This window comes from Pongo pygmaeus, chromosome 9 (assembly GCF_028885625.2).
Source record: "Pongo pygmaeus isolate AG05252 chromosome 9, NHGRI_mPonPyg2-v2.0_pri, whole genome shotgun sequence".
Lineage (NCBI taxonomy): Eukaryota > Metazoa > Chordata > Mammalia > Primates > Hominidae > Pongo > Pongo pygmaeus.
This window is the reverse complement of record NC_072382.2, coordinates 90,127,720-90,149,963: the sequence shown is the minus strand read 5'-3', so window position 1 is coordinate 90,149,963 and position 22,244 is coordinate 90,127,720. Positions and strand designations below refer to the sequence as shown.

The following is a 22,244-nucleotide window of genomic DNA, read 5'->3' as shown; positions in this document are numbered from 1 at the left end:
ATAAAGTTAAATAAATGTTCTAAATGTGACTCCTGGCTCTGCTACCACCCACTTGCTTGGGAATCTGGGCCAAGCCTCTGTATCTCTCTGAGCCTCAGTTCCTTTCTCTGTAAAATGTGCATACATAAATTATTTTACAGTTTGTATGACAACTCAATGTCATTTCATGTGAGATACTTAGCAAAGTGAACAACACATGGTATGCCCTCTATATATTTTAATTGTTGTTATAATTGTCCCCATCATCCAAATGAACTGATATGAAAGATATGTATATTATACAAAGAAAATAAAAATATATTATGAGATTTCATATTAAAATTTTATTTAAATAAAATAAAATATTATAAGCTTAGAAAATTATATGAGCTGATACCAAGTTGTAAACTATGATTAAAATTGTGTTTTGAGTGACATTTTGTTGAATTCAAGTCCCAGGTCTGCTATGAATCATTTGCTTTCCATGGATCTCAGTTAAATGGAATCATCTCCAGGGCCCTCTCTAGTTTTATGATGCTATTTTTGTTAAACATTCTACAATATTAGCTTGGTAATGAATACTATAAGAAAGTATAAATAAAAAATTGCCATGTGAGCTTGGAGGACAGAGCAAACACTGCCAGGTGAGGGATATAGTAATAATTTAGGAAGGGACTATTTTTAAATATTAGCTCATTCAATACTCACTAAAACTCTTTGGGGTAGGTACTGCTGTCACTCCAATTGCCAATAAAGGCATGAGGCTCAGAGAGGCTAAATGCCTAAGGACACACTGCCAATAAATGGCTGTGCCAGGATTCAAATTCAGGTCATTGGACTCCAAGCCCATGCTCTTAACAACTCTGCCTTGAAGACCATTGGAACAACTGCATATCAGGGATCAGAAGCAGCATGTGCAAAGCCATTGGAATAAAACAGTGTATACTTGGACAAGAGCCTAACTTGACTAGTAGGCTCCCAAGGAGGAATGGATAGAGGGAGATAAGGTCTCAAGGGAGAAAGTTGCAGAAATTTAGAAAGCATATCCCTCAGTTCCAAATTAAAAATAATAATGAATAGTAAATATGTTGTATTACTATATTTATAAATTTAGAAAACACTGATGAAGACAAGAAATAAAATTAAAAGTACTATATTTTTACTACACAGAGAACACTCTATTAATGTCAATGTATGTTTCCAGTCTTTATGTATGCATACATGCCTACCCATAATATTTATTGAGAAAATCAAAGCATACCGTCCCTTTATTTCTGCATGGTGCAACATAAATACTTCACATTTTAGTGCTTCTCTCTCCTCACTTCACAAAAGGAAGTTTCTATTAAAAAAATCCTTCAGTCTCCTTTGCTGATTATTCCTTACCACTGAACCTTGGAATTCCCTGGGGCACAATCTCTGGCACTAGTTTCTTTTCTCTTTCTAGTTCCTCAGTGATTTAATCCAGTTTCATGGCTTACAAAAAGGACTTCTGTATACTCACGCCTTCCACATTTTATATCCTGTTCAGACCTGTCTTCAGAATTCAACCCCTTACATCCGCCTGCTCATTCAATGATCTCTTCTTGAGTTTCTAGTATGTGCAACTTGATATATCAAAATTGAACTTATGTTGTTTTGTTGTTTCCATCCACATCTTTGCCACAGCATTCTCCACCATAGCCGATGCGACTCCATCCTTTTTGTGTTCGGGCTGAAAATCTTGGCGTCCTCATTGATTTTTCTCTTTCTCCAATATCCCAAGTCAGCTCTAATAGCCAATTTGTTCACTCTACCTTCAAAATATATTCAGAATCCCAGCAGTTCTCACCACTTGTACTTACCGTATCTCCAATCCAACCACTGTCATCTCTCTTACCTAAGTTAGTGCAAATTTCCCAATTGCTCCTCATTTTCTGCCTTCGTGCTCTTATTCTTGTTACAATTTTGGGTAGAATGTGTTCCTCCTCTGTTGGAATCCTCCCAGAAAAACGTTCTTATGAAATGTTAAAGCCAAAGTCTTTTAAAGTCCAAACAGGCTCAACATCACCACATTATCTCTTGTTCCCCGTGTCTTCCTTTCTCTGCATTTTAACTTTTCTACAGCCACATGAGCCTGTTTGCTACTCCTCAGCACACTAAACATTAAGTCTGTCTTAGGGGCTTTGTATTTGCTTTATCCTTTACCTGGAATGTTGTTTTTCTAGAGATCTGCATGATTCATTCCTTTAATTCTTTTAGCTATTTACTCAAATGTTATTTTTTGAGTTTATGCTTCTTTGGCCACATTACTCAAAATTTCCTATATCTCTGGCACTTTCTATACTGCTTCACTGCATTTTGTTTTTTTGCTTTTAAATACTCACCACCATGTAGCACACAATATTTTACATATTTATTTTGTTTCTTGTCTGGCAAACCCTCTTCGAGTATAGGCTCCATAATGATGTGACTTTATATCTATTTTGTCCATAACTGGATCCTTGGGCCATAGAAGGGTGTGTTACTCAATAAACATTTATAGAAAACACATGAGTGATGCTGATAGATTTGATGTATTCCTTTCAGGTCTATTTGGAATTTACTCTATGAATTTCTTGTATTTTGATTGCACATAAGATGACTTTCTATTTCACCTTATAATAATCTAAGTAATAGCACAGTTCTTTCGCATTTCTATGTCATAAATTTTTTAAAAGTATATTCCAGGTATCTAAGTTCATGGCTAATATCTGCCTCATCAGATTATGCTTCATAATCTGATGAGCCATAATTTGGGGTGGATATCCGGGCAATGTAAATACACTTGTACTAGATAACCTACACACTGTACCTTCTGTGTCTCTGTGAGCTGAATAATCTTTTCCCTGGAATGCTCTTTACTGTATAGTTTGAAAGGCGACTCCTGTAAGATTCTATATCTCTTGGATGTTCAAATTGTGTCTGGGTGGCCCTTCTTGTTTTCATGGACATTGATAGTATCTTTCATATTTTTGGTAGAAAGAGGCTGTGAGGCAGCAAGGAATAGTTAAAACAATGTGTTATAAAGTCAACAGGCGTAGACATAAATTCTAGCTCCATTATTTTCTAAGTGATCAGCTAGTTTTTAACTTATCAAAACCCATTACATCACTTGTAAAATGAAGGTAATAAAATAATACAGTTCAAACATCCCAAATTCAAAAATTAAAAATCGGAAATGCTCCAAAATTGTAGCATGTTTGAGTACCCATGTGACACTCAAAGGAAATTCTTAATGGAATATTTCCAATTTCACATTTTAGGATTTGGAATGCTCAAGCAGTAAGTAAGTATAATGTAACTATTCCAAAATCTGAAGGATTCTGAAATCTGAATTTTGGTCCTAAGCATTTTGTGTAGGGGTTGTTCAACCTGTACCTACATTTTAGGGTTGTTATAAGGATTATTGGTATACATATGCCACACATACAGACACACTCAAAGACATAGCCATTGTGTCAGAAATCTTCAGTGTATAGAATGTACATGGAATATAGTATCTTCCATGTGAATCAGATACGTTTTTCTCTGAAATATATAAGCCTTGCATATGTCTTTAAAAATAAAGTACCTAAAACATTCTTTTTTGCCCTCTGTGACGTCATTTACTCTCACTTTATCTTCTTACTTTTTGTGTTGACTCCTTTTCATAGCTGGCTTTTCTCAAATCTGGCCCCTCAGCAGAGCTTATTTTTTAGCTGTACCTTTGCAATATTTATACTTCCTCTCCAGGTGATTTCATGCATTCTAAATATTTTATATATTGATGACCCTCAATTTGCATGTCTAAACCAAAACTCTCCCCTGAGTTCAGCCTTACATATTCACTTTCCTGTTTGACATCTTTACCTGGATACCTCCAAGGCATCTCAAATTTTGCATTTTCAAATGAAGATCATTAATTTTCTTCTGCCCCTCACCTGTTTATGTGCTAGTCTATCCTATCTGTATTAATGCTGTCAAAATGCACTAGGCTCTCAAACTAGAAGCTAGGAGTAGACCCTGATTCCTCTCTCTACCTTACTACTCACATCTAGTCTATCAGCAAGTACAGTTGATTCAACTTGGAAAATATATCTGTGACCACTTTTCTCCATATCTACTGTCACCAATCTTAGAGAAGTCACCATCATTTCTTGCTAGATTATTACAGGTTTCTTTATAAGATTTCTTCAATTGATTATCTAGGAAAATGAGCAGCCAGAATAATCCTTTCTAAGATTGAATTGTTCCAGTCATTTGCTTAAATCTCCTCAATGGCTTTCTGTTGTAATTAACATTAATTTTTTTCTTTTTCTTGAGACGGAATCTCACTGTCTCACCCAGGCTGGAGCGCAGTGGCACAATCTTGGCTCACTGCATCCTCCTCCTCCCAAGTTCAAGCGATTCTCCTGCCTCAGCCTCCTGAGTAGCTGGGATTACAGGCGTGCACCAACACATCCAGCTAATTTTTCTATTTTTGGTAGAGACGGGGTTTCACCATGTTGGTCAGGCTGGTCTTGAAAGCCTGACCTCAAGTGAACTGCCCGCCTCGGCCTCCCAAAGTGCTGGGATTACAGGCGTGAGCCACCGCGCCTGGCCAACATTAAAATTTTTTATAAGAGCCTACAACATCCTACATGGCCTGGACCTTTATTGCCTTTCCATATTCATCTTGTATCATCATGCCTCCCATGTTCTTCATGTTGTACGCATATTTTTTACGTGACTGACTTTTTTTCATTCTTCTGTATGTTTTTCTTTTTCTTTTTTTTAAGACGGAGTCTCTCTCTGCCACCCAGGCTGGAGTGCAGTGGCACGATCTCCACTCACTGCAAGCTTCGCCTCTCGGGTTCATGCCATTCTCCTGCCTCAGCCTCCTGAGTAGCTGGGACTATCTTTTCTTTTTTTAACTTTAATTTTAAGTCTTTCAAATTAAAAATTCATGGGCACATGTGTAGGTTTGTTACATAAACTTGTGTCATGGGGATTTGTCGTACGTATTATTTCATCACCCAAGTATGAAGTCAAGTATCCACCAGTTATTTTTCCTGATTATCTGTCTCCTCCCACCCTCCAGTAGGCCCCGGAGTATGTTGTTCCCCACTATGTATACATGTGTTCTCATCATTCACCTCTGATTTACATGTGAGAACGTGCAGTATTTGGTTTTCTGTCCCTGTGTTAACTTGCTAAGGTTAGTGGCCTCCTGCTCCATCCATGTCCATGCAGAAAACATGATCTCATTTTTTATGGCTGTATAGATTTCGTGGTGTATATGTACCACATTTTCTTTATCCAGTCTATCACTGATGGGAATTTAGGTTGATTTTATGTTTTTGCTATTGTGAGTAATGTTGCAATGAACATATGTGTGCATGTGTCTTTATAATGGAATGATTTATATTCCTTTGGGTATGTAGCCAGTAATGGGATTGCAGGGTTGAATAGAATTTCTGCAGTGGGAGTATAAATTAGTTCAATCATTGTGGAAGACAGCGTGGTGATTCCTCAAAGACCTAAAGACAGAAATACCATTTGATCTTTATTTTTCTTTGTATTCATCAGGTTTCAGCTAAAGTTACCCTTTAGAATACCAATACGTAAGGCCCACAAGCATAGGGAGCTTGTATATTTTGCTCACTCTTGAATATTCAATTCCCAGGACAGAATTATAGCATATACATACCATAAATATCTGTTAAGTGAGTTAATGAATAGATGGGCATGTTAGGTGCTCAATGAAAGATAATAATGATACTTACCGATGCATGTTATTACAGTTCTTTGTTACATTAGTCTCTTTCACTAAATAGTTAATAATTTTTTGTTAAATAAGGAACAAACTTCGCATAACTTCAAAAGGCAATATTTTAGTGTTTTAATATGTATACTGTATCTCAACATGTAGGGGTTTCATAAAACAACTTAAATGAATAAAATGCATGGGATTGATATTTCACCCACACGAGCCTGACAGGACACCAGGTCTCTCATATCACTTTGATGTTCTTACATAAAAAATGAGTCGTGTTTTGTTATTTGTTCACTCACTAACATTCTGATTTAATAAGAAATTGTGCTTTCTTTAACTTTAGATATTTCTTTTTGTCTGCAGCAGAATTCACATGACCATGAGAATAATTATTTTAGGTCTTGGGTCTAAGGAAAGTGAAAGAAAGGTTTGGTAATATTCAAATGACTTGCCAATGAAAAAACTAACAGTCTTCATTTCTTCCTCTGTGTCTACAATGCCAACTTTCGTACCAAAACTATTTTTTTCTATATATTCCCAAATGTCTAGTTATTCTGGAACATCTGATTATTTGATGAAATATTAAAAAGTTTAACTTTTGTCGCTGTACATAGGAAGACTTTCTCTGTTGCCATAGGAAACAGTAGAAGGAAATAGTGAAAATGATGCTAGGAGTGATTAGAAACATGATTCAAGTTACATTCATTTTGTGTCTGGACTTAACTTTTTGTAGATTTGATGACCTTTGAAACCATTAGTATTCTTGTAAAAGTGCGATATTTACATACATTTGTGAAGAAATATCACCTGTTTTTGAAAGTCAGTGCTTAGAAAGATAGTCACTTTAAAATAATTTGAGATCCTTGGCTGGCAGAGTTGATAACAAAATAAGTCTCTTACACAATTCCCCTAAGTGATCAAATCACGAATTTGTCAGTTGTCTTTTACAAATTATGCTAGAATTTGCCATAGAAAATTTGGGACAAAATTTCTTTCTTCCCAGGAATTTAAATTGAAATAGATGATGACATTCATAGCTATACTAAATTTCTACCTGGCAGAATAGTTCCAAACATACATCCTTTTAGCCTTTGAGCTTTAGTGATGTGGAATTTTTTTCTGGATCAGGGCTAGAGGACTGATTACTGTGAATTGTATTGCAAGACTCTGTAATTACTTTGAAGACTCTCTGGAGGACCAAGTAGGTTGCCAGAGAATTTTCTGTCCTCACGACCTAGCCACAGAATGCCCTTGAAAATTTAATAACAAAAAGATGTTGTTTTGAATATGTATAGCACTTTTTAATTTGTAAAGCATTTATTTCATTGATATCTTATATTGATTGCCGTAAGGGACAGCCTAGCACATAGTATCCCCATTTTTCAGGTGAGCAAATTCTGGTACCGAGAGGTTAAACAGTTTACTGATACTTCTTAATATAGGAACAGGGATTGAAATGTGAATATGCTTTTCTCTAAAAATTGGTGCTAATTTGACACTTCCTTGCAGCCTATTTGGGGGACATTGTACTCTATAATTTCCCAACCTTTTTCTTTCTCTTCTACAGCTTATTTAACATGAAACACCCACCTTTCTTCATTTGTTTTTGTTATATCTTCCACATTAATTAGATACAATACTTATTTATTCCTGAGAAGATTATTCAAGTTGCTTGACATTGTATTTGGAGAGAGAATATGTGGGGTATTTTTGAAAAGATAATTTTATTTTTGTAATTGCATAATTAATTACATACTCAAGGCTAAAGATTTCAAAAGAAAAGAAAGCCTAATGAAAATTTAACAACAGTTATCCACACTTTCATTACCAAGAGATCACCAATGTTTAATACTCTGGGATGCATACTTCTTGAAGTTTTCTGTTCATGGCGTAGTTTTGCTTCTAGGATGCTCTGTCATCTCTGCCTGAGAGTACAATACAGTTCTGCCTGCCACACACAAGATTTGGTTTTGTGTATTGCAGGTGAACAAAAAAAGACTATTAATCTAAGCAGGCGGGGTCGAGAAGCTACATCAGCTGCTTCATCAAATCACAAAGGAAGCAGTCAAAGGAAAGTCAGAAACATTTTTGAATTATTTTTTCTTTGTTATCTGCATCATCAAAATGTTTTCTCTGCTAACATGGATTATAGAACTTCCCCAAACTAGTTGCATTCATGTTTGTTAAAGACCCATGTTATTTTTTTTTTTTTCAGGTTTAGAAGATCATGACCACATGGATCATCTAACTAAATGGTGCACGGGGACACAATGGTCCTTTAGAGAATACATCTGAATTCCTGGCTAATTTCTTGATTTGCCACTCAACATAGGACATCGCTTGTTCGTAGCTATCAGAACCCTCCTGAATTTTCCCCATCATGCTATCTTTATTAGCTTAAACTCCTTTCCTAAAATGGTCCTTCTGTTGATCCTGTCAGTCTTACTTTTGAAAGAAGATGTCCGTGGGAGTGCACAGTCCAGTGAGAGGAGGGTGGTGGCTCACATGCCGGGTGACATCATTATTGGAGCTCTCTTTTCTGTTCATCACCAGCCTACTGTGGACAAAGTTCATGAGAGGAAGTGTGGGGCAGTCCGTGAACAGTATGGCATTCAGAGAGTGGAGGCCATGCTGCATACCCTGGAAAGGATAAATTCAGACCCCACACTCTTGCCCAACATCACACTGGGCTGTGAGATAAGGGATTCCTGCTGGCATTCGGCTGTGGCCCTAGAGCAGAGCATTGAGTTCATAAGAGATTCCCTCATTTCTTCAGAAGAGGAAGAGGGCTTGGTGCGCTGTGTGGATGGCTCCTCCTCTTCCTTCCGCTCCAAGAAGCCCATAGTAGGGGTCATTGGGCCTGGCTCCAGTTCTGTAGCCATTCAGGTCCAGAATTTGCTCCAGCTTTTCAACATACCTCAGATTGCTTACTCAGCAACCAGCATGGATCTGAGTGACAAGACTCTGTTCAAATATTTCATGAGGGTTGTGCCTTCAGATGCTCAGCAAGCAAGGGCCATGGTGGACATAGTGAAGAGGTACAACTGGACCTATGTATCAGCCGTGCACACAGAAGGTAAGTTTCCTTTGCATACATCGAGTATATATTATTATGCACTCAACAGTTAAAATTTCAGGTTTGGGAAGAGCAAACTATTCCTAATTATTTTGGATATTTTAAATTGTCCCAGTTATACCAGTACTATAAGAAAAGACTTGATGGCATATATCTAGAGAGACATAGACTTAAACTACAGAAGGGTGTATGTGGCCAATATTTGGTGAAATATAATTTTGTTTTAATTGTGAATTACATTCTTTACTTCTGCTATACTGATGCTATATTATACTTCTGCTATAATGATTTTTTATATTCATTGCTAGAGGTTTTTAAGTCTATATCTTCATTGAACATCTCACATTTTTGTCATTTCATGATTGTTCTAGGTGCCTATTGTTTCTAATAGTTAAAGCAAGGTACACATAAATACACATAGGACTGAAGGTAGTAGCCAGTTCTAACCTAGGTATGTTGTTATAGAGAATTACCAAAAAGTTTAGTCTTACAGCTATTTTTTCAGAAGAATTCATGGTCAAATCCAAAATGGAGATAAGAATAACTTAATTTTATCCTTGTATAGAACACATTTGAGAAGTATAATTTTAAATAATTCAACATGTTTGCTTTAAAATTTATTGCTTCTTTGTGCTGAAAGAATAGTGAGGAAAGAAAAATCTGACTGATGTTTTATAACAGTGAATAATAAGTAGCCCTTTGTTTTTTGTGGTGTTTTAAAAATCATTAGTTCTTGACCATGGCTGTTTGGAAAAAATTTGTTTTGACCTACAGAGGTTGTGACCCAAATGGGCAGACTCACTTGTTATGCAGCTCTTCTTCTAGAAAAACAAAATGTGTATATTAAACACTAGAATACTGAAGAAGATACAAAATACTTTTTTATAAATCATCGAATTATTGTATTTGTTGAGATTTTTACAATTCTGCATTAACGTATCAGTATAGTCCAAATATTTCGATCCGGTAAAATGTGGAATTAAGTTACTAACCCCACTTCATAGGTTAGGAATATATTTATGCAACACATATTATGCACAAATACATATGCAAGACTCTCTGACAGTCCTGTGAAGGATAGCCCTTTGTTTTCTATATCACAGACTTCAGTGGGATTGCAATCTGGCAAAGGAGATGAGGCATGCACAAATACTTATATAATCATAATTCAAAATGACACAGTGTTACAAATCTGACTAAAGGAAATTGATGGAGAAAAAAATCACCTCCTCCTCTGTGGTTATAGGGGTCATGGTGGGAATCTTACAGAAGGAAATGGAATTTTACAATTGAAATTTAACAAGAAGAATACTGACAATCGGTGAAAATTAGCAGGGATGGCTTTCAGTGAAAAGCATAAGAAAATATGACTAGGTGAGAAAGTAAAAATGTGTTTGAAAAGGCCAATTATAAAGGTATGTTTTGGTTTGCCTCAAATAAATCATGCATTTTATTAGGGACTCCCTTCTAGCTTCAGAAGATCAGGGCTTGGTCACGGTGTGGCAAATGCTAATTCAATTGTGCCCCAAGGGAAACTCTTAGTCATGACCTTTGGCTTTTACTAGTTTAAACTGTTGTTTTTTCCTGAATTTACCCCAATAGCAATCTAATAACCTAATAAAATAAGTTATGATGCATTCAAACAATGCATTATCATTTAGCTATTAAAATAAATGAGACATTCTATTAGGTAATGATTACAATTTCCAAGATCATCTTAGTTGAAAAAAACAAGTGGCATCTCTGTATATATAACATTTTATTTTTTCTAAATGGGGTTTTTATACAAACAATTTGATTGGATATTCATAGAATTATTCTCAGAGGAGAGCAAAACTACTAAGAGTTGCTGCTTCTGAGAAGAAATCTAAGTTAAGAAATGAGGTGGAATATTTTATGTATAATTTTTATATACATACACTTTAAGCTCTATATTAAATACATAATTTACCTACTGAAATACAACAATTACATGAAAACATTCTATTTGTGGGCAAACAAAAGACAATAGAAATTACAATGCCAAATTCAGGCAAAATATTTAGGTTGTACCACCAGGATTCAGGAGAGAACAAACCTTGGAATTAGACATTCAAAGGTTGGAAGAAATATTCCTTTGCTTACTGTTTATGTGGTTGTGTCAAGAAATATTTATCTTGCTTTGATCCCAAGCAAGTATGTGGATAACGAGGTTATGTAGTGTTAAGTCTTATGATTTATCAGTACAAGAATGGCATGGTAGGAATTTTCACAAGGTGAAACTCACCTCTGGGATCAGAAAAGTGAGAGTCAAACAGGATACAGCTTTGTTGGGTACCGTGGGAACTCTCCAAGGTCATGCTTTCTTTTTTTTTTTTTTTTTTTTTTTTTTTTTGCTGCTTGGTTTTTCAGAAAGTCTTGGTGGGATCTTCCATGAAATGATAGTGTCAGTTATCATCCAGTCTCTTTCTCTCACTGGGTTGAGGTGATTTTCTCTAGCATTAGGAGAATTAATCCCAGTACTTGATAATTTATCTTCATATTCTTATAATTATTCTCCTTTGTTCCATCAATATTCTCTTTCTTGAAGAGTATGGAAATTTCCAAATGCTTTCACATGAACCATTAAAGTCTGTGAAAAGATGTGGTCCTATTTTCAAAAAACATTTTTTCTCCTAATTGCCTATGTATTTTATACTTAAACCTAACCATACTGTGTCACGGGTACCACAAGATGTTCCTTCAAGAAAGTGTATGTCATCACAGAATTCCAGAGGAGTGTACAAGGAAAACTGGGTTTCAGCTTCGATGTTAATCTCTTACACTTGCTATTTCCTGTGATTTATAGCTTTAGTAGGCTGTGTGACTGGGCATTTACCGTGGCTTGTTCTATTACACAGAAATTATGCCTAGAACTTCTAGGCAAAGAGATTCATAGTATAAAACAGAAGAAGAAAAAAAAAGAGCATTTTTTAAAGAGCACATCAAACTAGCTCTTCAACTGGGCAGAGGAAAGGAATATGCAATGACTCAGAAGAAAAGTAAAATCACTTCTTTTAATGGAGTCAGAACTCTGTCTGCACTAAGGAAATGTAAAGGGTCCTTTGCCTTAGTACTTTTGGAAACCTTGATACATGTGCCCACGATGACACAGGATTGACGATGCTTGCCCGTTTAGCAGTGGGGCAGATTGCACTGATGACTTCTAATGGCGCCTCTGTGTTCACATCATTTGCTTTTGACTTGATAATTCCCTTTTACTTTCATGTAGCACTGGCCTTCTGACACTTTGACCAATAGCACTTGGTTGACGTGAGAACTTTCTTCCTAGTTTGTGCTGGAAACCTATCATCACCCTGTGAAGTATGAGAGCACCAAGGTTTTCCAAATGAGTGAATCTTAGACCAGTTGACCTCAAACATGTGAGAGCATGCAATGCAGGTCAACAAAATTGCCTTCCCAACCCACAGCTAATTGCAGTCACATAATTGAGCCCAGCTGAAACCCTCAACATTAGCCAGCTGACTATTATTGTGAGCAATAAAAAATGCCTTCAGGATGGAGTCCAGTATAAACATACTCATCCCTTTCACTTTAGTCTCTAACTTCCCTCCTCCCAAATAAGATACTACTGCTTAAACTTCAAAAGCAAAAAAATAAACATGCATTAATATTCTTGAAATTTGAATATGAAATAAAACAATATATGCTGTGGGCAAGAAGGAATATTTAAAATGCTTTGCCTGTACTTCTGTGGCTAGAGATGTGATAGTTCCCTTAAAGTCTGAATGTTTCAAATAGTTAAGCACTTGAATATATTTCTTTATTATATTCTTTACCTTGATCTATTTGAACTTCATTGAGAAAAGTAATTATTGCATTGTGTTTTATACAAAAAATTTTTATATTGTACTTTCTGGGTGATTGACAAGATGTCACACTTCACTAGTTTTCCTTACTTTAGCTGAAAATCTGCAGTATATCCACAGGGCCTATTAGAGTGCCCATCATATAATAGGTGCTAAAAGACTATTTGCTGAATAGAGGAATTTGTATTAGTAAAGTACGTAGCTCACTGTTTATGACTATATAGTATGTGGATAAATAGCAGGCACTTGTAAGTTTTTAGTTTTGCTTCTTTATAAAAATGAGGTGTCAAAATGACTCCCTTTATTAATTCTAAATCCTGTTCACGCTACACTTCATTTTTTGTTTTCACTGGTTCTTGAATTTATTATTTCTGTCTAATGACAGGAATGCTAATTTGTTACAGCAAAAAACAAATCAGTGATGTTCTGGGGAGAAAAATGTACCAATAAATTGTACTGGTAGCATACATTATTAAAAATATGGTCTTCAGGTTAACCTAGAGATTGCAAATTTCAGGTTATAATATGACTTCTTGTCAGTTATTTACTTAAAAATGTGATAACAATCCAGCTTTGATTGAAGGACCTTCAGTGTGATTCATAGTCTTTGTGCTTGTATGACTTCTAAAAAGTGGGAGTACACCTTTCCCATCTCAGCATTTCTACTAATTATCATTATACAAGACAACAATTTAGCTTGGGAAAATAATAAATGGCACTGTGGAAGCTACTGAATAATTTTTAAAATGACTTTATTTTGTTTCTGCAGGAATTGAATAGTGCTGAGAGTTAAATTTTGGGACGATCACGGTAGTGATAAAGACACATAAATTGCTATTCATTCCATAGAATGTTAACACTGTGTCTCAGGCCAGCATTTAATCTTCTGTATTTTACAGTTAAGGAAACTAAAATAGAAAGGTCACATAACTCTACCTTGCTTGTCAGATAATTAGTTGCAGAGTTGTGTCTTGGAACTCAAGATTTCTGTCCAGAACTTGGTTTCCAAAACATTGCTAGAGATTATTAGTCAGGTTCCTTTTTGCCATTTTTCTACCTCTCCATTGCATTGCTTTATTCGTTCTCCCTTTATCTCAATGGCACCAATATTTCTAAACAATTGACTGAGAGTGTTAATAACTATCCGAAGTAGTAGAAGGGACCACAAATGAAATAATTCATCTAAAAATTAGCCTTGACAGGAGAATTGCTTGAACCTGGGAGGCAGAGGTTGCAGTGAGCCAAGATCTCGCCATTACACTCCAGCCTGGGTGACAAAAGCAAAACTCTGTCTCAAAAAATAAAAATAAAAATTAGCCTTGAGAAGTAGCATGATCAATTTGCTCTTGATCTGTAAATTAGATGAAGTGCTCCTTTTCTTGGGTCATATCGAAGGTTTGCAGAAACTCTGAAAGATTTTCCTTTGCTCCACAAAAATTCTGAAAACGTGAGATCCCCAGAAATCTTTGAAATTATGGATTCATTGTATAATTATATTGGTTACCACTGACTTAACAATATATACAATTTAGAAGATGCAGAAACTTTTAGGGGAATTCTTTAGTAAGTTGGATCATGGATCCGTAATCTGGGAAACACAGTGGGCAACTCTAATTGTAAAGAAACAGTTTTTCATATTCATATATCACTGTCAGAAACTTCATTGCTAACAGTGAAAAAATTACAGATAGCTCTAGGAAGAGTGTTTAGAGGGGCACTCCCTCCTCTTCCCTTCCAGAAGGAACAGCCTATGGACTCAGTAAATAATTTCTAAGAGAGTTATTATTGCCTATTTCAGAGAAAAATATAGAGCTTGCTGACATATCCACATGTGGTTTGGGCAGTGTTTCTTCCATATTCAGATTCATTTCTGATGATACAATTTCTGGCTTGGACTCTGGCTCACTTATAAGAGACTAATGCCTGGGACAGCATCCCACCTTCCTCTCTCTTAGGCACCATTGCTGTCATCAATTGCTGAAAATACTAGAAAACTCCCACAAATATTCCATGTCCAGGATGACTAAGCTGAGTTAAAAGGAATTTTGTTTTCAGCAGATTTCACTGCACTGCTCCCCCATAATGCACAAATATCTCTGGTGATGTGCAATTGTGGACACTTCTACAGTTCTAAATAATCAGATGCTTACCTAAATGTGAAGATCATCTCTTAGGATGTAGCCTATCAGGTATTCAGTATTTACCCATCTTATGGATGGCAGCTGCACACACTTGTGTTTTCCCTTCATCGCTATTATTCCAGATGTCATTAAAACCTTTTAGCTTCTAGGTTTATAGTGTTCAGCCACTTCTGTTGAAGTTGCTTCTGCATGAGGAACACTCGGGAATGAGAGGGCATGCTGTGAGATGTTTATGTTCCAATGTACAGCTTGAAACACATAAAACACAGAATGAAAAGCAAATTATGCACAGTAAATTCTGCCCAACATAAACTAAGCAAGCATGTAAGAGAAAGCAAGAATAGAGATCCTCAAAACTCTAGAGGGAGTATCTTGAGTATTTTTTTTCTTCCTTCCCTCCTCCTTTTCTTCCATCCTCCTTTTCTTTCCTTCCTTCCTTCCTTTATAACTTCTTACCTTCCTATCCTCCTTCCCTTTTCTTTGTCTCTCTCCCTTTCTCTCTCTCTTTTTTATTCTTTAAGACATGGTCTCTTTCTGTTGCCCAGGCTGAAGAAGAGTGGCATGGTCATAGCTCACTGCAGTCTCAACCTCTTGGTCTCAAACGATCCTCCTGGTTCAGCCTCCCAAGTATCTGGGACTACAAGCACATGTGACCACGTGTGAATAATTTTTATTTTTTAATTTTTTGTAGAGATGAGGGCTTACTGTGTTTCTCAGGCTGGTCTCAAACTCCCACCTGCCTTGGCCTCCCGAAGTGCTGGAATTACAGGTGTGAGCTGCCACAACCGACATTATCTTTCTTTCTTATTTATCATTTTTCCTCATCTCTTTTTAACTGGAAGGATTTTTGTTTTGTTTTGTTTTTGTTTTTGCAGGCTCTTCTGTAAGTCTGGTCATTATCCTGTTAATTTGATAGTGAATAGATAAAATATGAAGATGACATTAATACTATCTTGCAGTTGGAAAAATAAGTTAAAATGACTAACTGTGCTAAAAGTAAGATAACTGACATGAGAACTAAGGATTTTACTCTGTGACTCCAAGAAAGTCACTTCAACTCCTTGCATCTTTTTTTTTTTAATATACAAACAGGCACTACAAAGAAAGTTCATACAGATTTCTTCCAAGACTAAGCTTCTGTGACTTGCTATGCTCAAACTTCTGCAGACTACAGCTGGGCTACATTAAATGTTGGACATAGGGTGGGCAACATAATAAGGCTCTATCTCTACAAAAAGTAAAAAAAGAAAAAGAAAAAGAAAAATTAGCTAGATATGGTGGTTTGCACCCAGCTACTTGGGAGACTGTGGCAGGAGGATCACTTGAGGACAAGAGGTTGAGGCTGAAGTGAGCCAAGTTTGCACCACTGCACTCAGCCTGGGTGACAGGGCAAGACCAATATCAAATGCAACCAAGAAGGGCCTGTTCGAAGGAGAGTAGCCCAAATGGTTATGCAATTTGAAATCATATCCTCAGAGAATAAATTTAGTAGAGAGAAGACAAGACATGGCAGGGCCCTGACTGCTACCTTTAGGTATCTGATATATTTACATATTTTGTTTATTTAGATATTTGTAAATTCAGGTGGAAAAGGGCTAGGTTCACTCTGTATGGCCAGCAGTTGACAGAGACAGCTAATTACTAAAATACAAGAGTAACAAAGTATGGTTTAATTAATTTTTTTGTTGTTTATTAGCAGAACTGTTCAATAAAGGAATTGCCTCTCTTAGGAGATAGTGAGTTAGTTCTCTGTAACTCCTTGTGCACAAACCTGGAATGGACAATCACTTGGAGGACTCTGGAAAAATGGACTTAAACCTCAGTTGAGGAAAGAACGATGTTGGACTATTTGTTCTTCTGATAATTCCCAATGTTGACAATCAGTTGCCATTGGGATCTTACTACTTTGTGAGTTGAAACATAATCACTTTATATATATATATATATATATATTTTTATTTTGAAATGGAGTCTCACTTTGTTGCTCAGGCTGGAGTGCAGTGGCGCGATCTCGGCTCACTGCAACCTCCGCCTCCCAGGTTCAAGCAATTCTCCTGCCTGAGGCTCCCGAGTAGCTGGGATTACAGGTGCGTGCCACCATGCCCAGCTAATTTTGTGTATTTTTAGTAGAGAGGGGGTTTCACCATGTTAGTCAGGGTGTTCTTGATCTCCTGACCTCATGATCTGCCTGCCTTGGACTTCCAAAGTGCTGGGATTACAGACGTGAGCCACTGTGCCCCACCACATATACTATATTTTAAATTTGCTTAGTTTGTTTATTTCATAACACAGTCTGATAAAGTAACCATTTTAGTAGAATGGACAAAGAAAGAGTGATTTTTTTCTGCAGCTAAAGTTAGTGGAAGAGCAAGGATTTAGATCCAAGGCCAACTCCTTTGAAACAAATCTAAATCTCATTCCTTTACATTGGAGTAGGTGTGGCTCCAAGGAAAAGTAGAATGGACATCACCTGGTTGTTTTTCCTTCCCTGAGAAACAAAAAACCCTATTTGTTTCTCCACTGAGTATCTTTTGAGCATATTTTTGTGTCTTTTTATCTAGCTTTGAAAGCAGCACCTTTCTTTGTTCCCAAGAAATGGGTTAATTATAGTGAAGAGAAAACAAATTAAGGAGGAGGCCTGTGGTAACAAGTTGACCTCACAGAAGACCTCTTCCTGAGTCTGATGAAAAGCACAGACTGTGCTTGGTTGTTTCTATTTACATCTCCATCACAGGCTCCACACTCTGTCCTTCAGATGCCAATAATAGCAGGAAGCAATATGGTACAGAATTTTTTAAGAGCTGGAGGATATATTGTTAAATGATGTAGCCTTATATATGAAAGGCAATTCTTTGGAATTCATCAGGATTGTGGGTTATGAAATCTCATTTTGGCACATTTGCAAATACTCCAGAAAGATTTATCAAACATTCAAATGTTGAATTGAGGAGATGTTTTGGCAAGAGGTGTAATAGTCAAATACATTTATTTTAGGGGACTTCGTAAAGTGATTTCAGCCCAGTGTTAAATTTACACATTGATTTTCACACACACAGACACACACACAATGAGATTCTAAAGAAAGAGATTATCTAGTCCGTGTTTTTCGTTTTTTTCAAATAGTGGATAACTCATAAGTTATTTGTAAAACCAATTTAGAGGGTTGAAATCAGAATTTAATAGAGAATACATTAAAATAGACTAGAGTAAAATATAAATATCAACATGTATTACATCATAGGTTAGATATTTTGTAAATTTCACTTTAGTTACACATAGCCATAAATAGCCTGTGGGTTACCGTTTAAAATATATTTCTTCTGTGTCTTGCAGCTAAAAAATTAAAAGTTTAAAAGTGACTTACTCTACTTCTCTTTTTCATATTGTTGCTAAATACTTTTCTAGAGAAATGTAACCAATACACAGGAATTTATTATTCTGTGACAATGTCATTTAGTTTATATTTTCTGGAGTGATGGGTTTTAGGTCTTATTTAAAACAAGCAAAAATTTCAAGGCACCCATGGTAGGAAATGATAGAAGCATTGAACAACTATCATTTAGGGCAGATATTTTTATCTCAATTTGATAATAAGGAAATTAAATTTACTTGTCCAAAGTCCCTCAACTAGCAAGACTATTAATCAGTATTTGTACTCAAATTTGCCTGGGTTCATCCTACTACTTAAATGAGAATTATTTCAAAGGGTCAAAAATCAGATTCCAAAGATATATTTGCAACAAACTGTGAATTTAAGTTATTGCACTGTAGGTTACTCATTGAACAATTATACCAATTATGTAAATAATTGGTATAATTTTGGTAAATGGTATACGCATCAGGATAGGACAATGGAGTGGATACTAGACAAGGAGGTCAGGGGAGTTTCTAGTCCTAGTTTTTATCAGTGATAAAGACAGCCTGGGAGCATTTTAATTTTTAATATCCCAATATAGTACACTAAGAAATAAATGCCAAAAATATTATTATTTTGACATTAAACATTTACATTTAACAAATTAACATTTCTAACTCCCCCCCCCCAACACACACACACACAGAGACATACAGGTACAAGCACATAAAATATAACGTAAGGCATTTGTGCCATTTACGAGATAATTTTTTGGCTATATAAACAAGTCATAGTGCACCATATGTGCACTATGTGTAATAAGCCACAAGTTTAAATATATAAAGTGGCAATCTTCCACTATTCTCTGAGTGTCCCAAAAATTATATGAATAATTTCATTTGATATATAGTCAAGTCTAAAATTTAGACTTCTTTTGAGAATGAGAAGCTTGGGGCAAATACTATGGGTAAAATATAGTATAGTAATGTATGAGAGTGTGCTTTTAAAAGTATTATAAAAGTAGTTTAATGAAATAAGTAACCTACAGTGCAATAACTTAAATTCGCAGTTTGTTGCAAAAATATATTTGGAATCTGTTTTTTGACCCTTTGAAATAATTCTCATTTAAGTAGTAGGATGAACCCAGGCAAATCTGAGTACAAATACTAATTAATAGTCTTGCTAGTTGAGGGGCTCTGGACAAATAAATTTAATTTCCTCGTTATCAAATTGAGATAAAAATACCTGCCCTATAAGATTGTTTTGAAAACTAAATATAAAGCACTTAGTATCAAGCTTGGCACATAGAAAACATTCAGTAAGTATCTTCTAAATTTTCCTGCCAAGAGCCTGTCTTGCTTTATCTTGGCCTTGAAGAAAAAAACCGTAAATGATGTTTCAATTCATCATTGCCCAGTTATAACTGACAGCATAATGGAGTGGAGAATTGGTCAGGAAAGTTACCAATATATGTAATGAGTTTTAGACTCTTACTAATTTTCACTTTAGAAGATAAGTTTGCAATTGCACAAAAAAGGTAGGGTGCTTATTGCCTTGGCATAAGTACAAATACACCCCACACTTTCCTCCTCCAATTGGTGATGTATGTTGAGAGGCATTATGCTGTGGTAAGATGAGCAAGGCCTGGACAGTTCCAGAGCTGTGAACATGGTTATCTTTGATGTGCGTGGGTGTAGGAGATGAAACTAGAGGGGATTAAAGATGGAATCTTAATGCTATACTTCAAGTACTTTTGAATTCTTTTTTACATTTTCAACAAGCATAAGCAAATTTTATAGTGAAGAAAATAAGTGAAAGCAATAGATAGATAACTTCCTTGTAAATTTCAAATTGGACATGCTCATGTGCCTTTACTAGTCCAACTAGAAACTTTGTTAATAGAAACAAGTTGTAGCACACTGAGATATGCCATGGGCCTGATAAAACCAAAAGAAATAACATGGACCCTAGGAAAGAGGCAGATTACATTTAATTGCTGCATTAGTTTGAAAACTAAATTAAATGCTCTGCCAGATTGTTGTAGTTCCAATAATAGCAATGAATATATAACTTATTTATCAAGTGTTTATTTTCAGAAATTGTAAAAGTTCTTTTATTCTATAAAGTGATGTCAAGGTAGATTTTCGTGCTGTTATTAATATATTATTAATACTACCTGAAAGTCAGTAGTCTCCTTCATAGCTGCAATGAAAAGTAGATAGAATAAAAATAGAATGAAAAGATACTTCTGCATTCCTTTCCTCAAGAACAATAAAAATATAATTATTTGTATTTTTAATGATTTCTTCAGAAACTGTCTTCATGTTGCTTGGTTATATACCCTCTTTTCAACTGTCATATATTTGACCTTCACCAGATTTGGGTTAGGATTTCAATCCTTGACTTTCCCTAATAAAGCTAGAGCGCCATTTTTGTTAATGAAAAATATATTACTGAATTACATATGATAGCATTTTATCCTTTGAGAAGCTGAAAAAATATAAAAGTTAAGTAAGACATACTGAAATACATGTCAGTTTAATTTCAGTTTTATGGAATTAGTGCACATGTACCCTAGAACTTAAAGTATAATAAAAAAAAGAAAAAAGCTACAAATGATGTTGACAATATGTTTTTATGGAAATGATTTCATAAAACAGGAAATACGTGAAGACAGAGAAATATTATATTATCTGGCTATATGATTTGTAATAAAATTAAATTTTATTGTTTTCAATTCTCAATACATTCATTCATTTCTTATAATTTGGATGATTGAGAATAATATTAATTTTTTGCTCAGAGGATACAAAAACATGTAAATAACTATAGATTCCATTATATATTATGTTAAATCCATAGGTTTTATTAAAATATATATGCTACAAATCAAGCTTACGATATTATACAACTTTGTATTTATATAAAATTGATAACAGCAAAGCCTCTTATACTTAATACATTCCCTCCCAAAAAAAAAAAAAAAAAGGATTTGAGGGCTTGGCGGTACTTTAATTTGACCGGATTTTGAACTTACAAAAATAACCTAAAACTTGTGCTTTCTGAGAAATTTTTGGACATAATATAATTTTCAATGAAATACAGATATTTGCATTTCAATGCAAATATATAGTCCATGAAAGCACACCAAATAGAGCTTGAGGTCCATGTGATATTACCACAAACAAATTATTTTATTCATTAGTCTACAAATATTTATTGGGTAGATACTCTGTACTCAGCTCTGTGGTAGATACTGTGAAAAAAGTGAAATGGAAGCACATGAGTTTTCTCAGATATATACCAAGCCATGGCTCCACAAAAATAGAACATTTCCCCCATAGAAAGAATATGTTCATATGTAAGCAGAAACTCACAAAGTTATCTATATGGCAAGAGATGAATAGAATATGTATGGATAGCTTTGGTTGAAGTAAAAAAAAATCATTGTGTTGTGTTTTTGTTTAACACAATGTTATTTTATATCATTTAGAGCACCGTAGATGGTGTAGTAATTCCTTTTTGTTTATGCTATTGAATGGCTCTTATTCAGTATGAAGATCATCAGTACTGTTCCCTTTGAGATAGGACGTCTGAGTTGCACACCATTAATATCTTTTTTTTATAAAAGAGTTAGATTTTAAATCTTCTACACTGACAGATATAGCATACAACTTTAAACAATAACCTATAAAATCCATAATAAGTAATTAAGATATTCTCTGGCTTATTTAACAACAGTGAAACAATTTATTTTTAGGACTATTCGATCTCTCATAATAATTATCTAATTATCTGTGTGCAACTATCGAAAGACTTAAATAAACACTTTTTATATTTTAACCATGCTACATTTTTCTTGGTATAAATTTAACATTCTTCGACTGAATTGATTCATAATCTCAAATATTTCTTGGTATCTGTCTGTTTTTTGAAATTCTCAATCTTATTTTTATTCCTGGTTTTTTTTTTCTGAGTCTTAGCCTCTAACTTTTCTCTTCTTTTGAATAATCAATATAATTGATGGTTGGACTGAATTGCTTTCACGTATTTGGAATGTACCTTTTTTAAAGGAGACTTCATTATTTGT

General features: G+C 35.1%; 1 protein-coding gene across 4 annotated transcripts in view; it reads left to right on the top strand.

The window, feature by feature from the left end:
* Positions 1–22,244, top strand: part of GRM5 (glutamate metabotropic receptor 5) — a 585,961-nt gene that overhangs the window by 9,934 nt on the left and 553,783 nt on the right. For all 4 annotated transcript variants that reach the window (XM_054439378.2, XM_054439376.2, XM_054439380.2 and 1 more), the window contains exon 2: positions 7,950–8,810. In XM_054439378.2, the coding sequence (XP_054295353.2) occupies positions 8,150–8,810 (661 nt within the window). In that variant the 5' untranslated portion in view covers positions 7,950–8,149. The remainder of the gene's footprint in view (positions 1–7,949; positions 8,811–22,244) is intronic.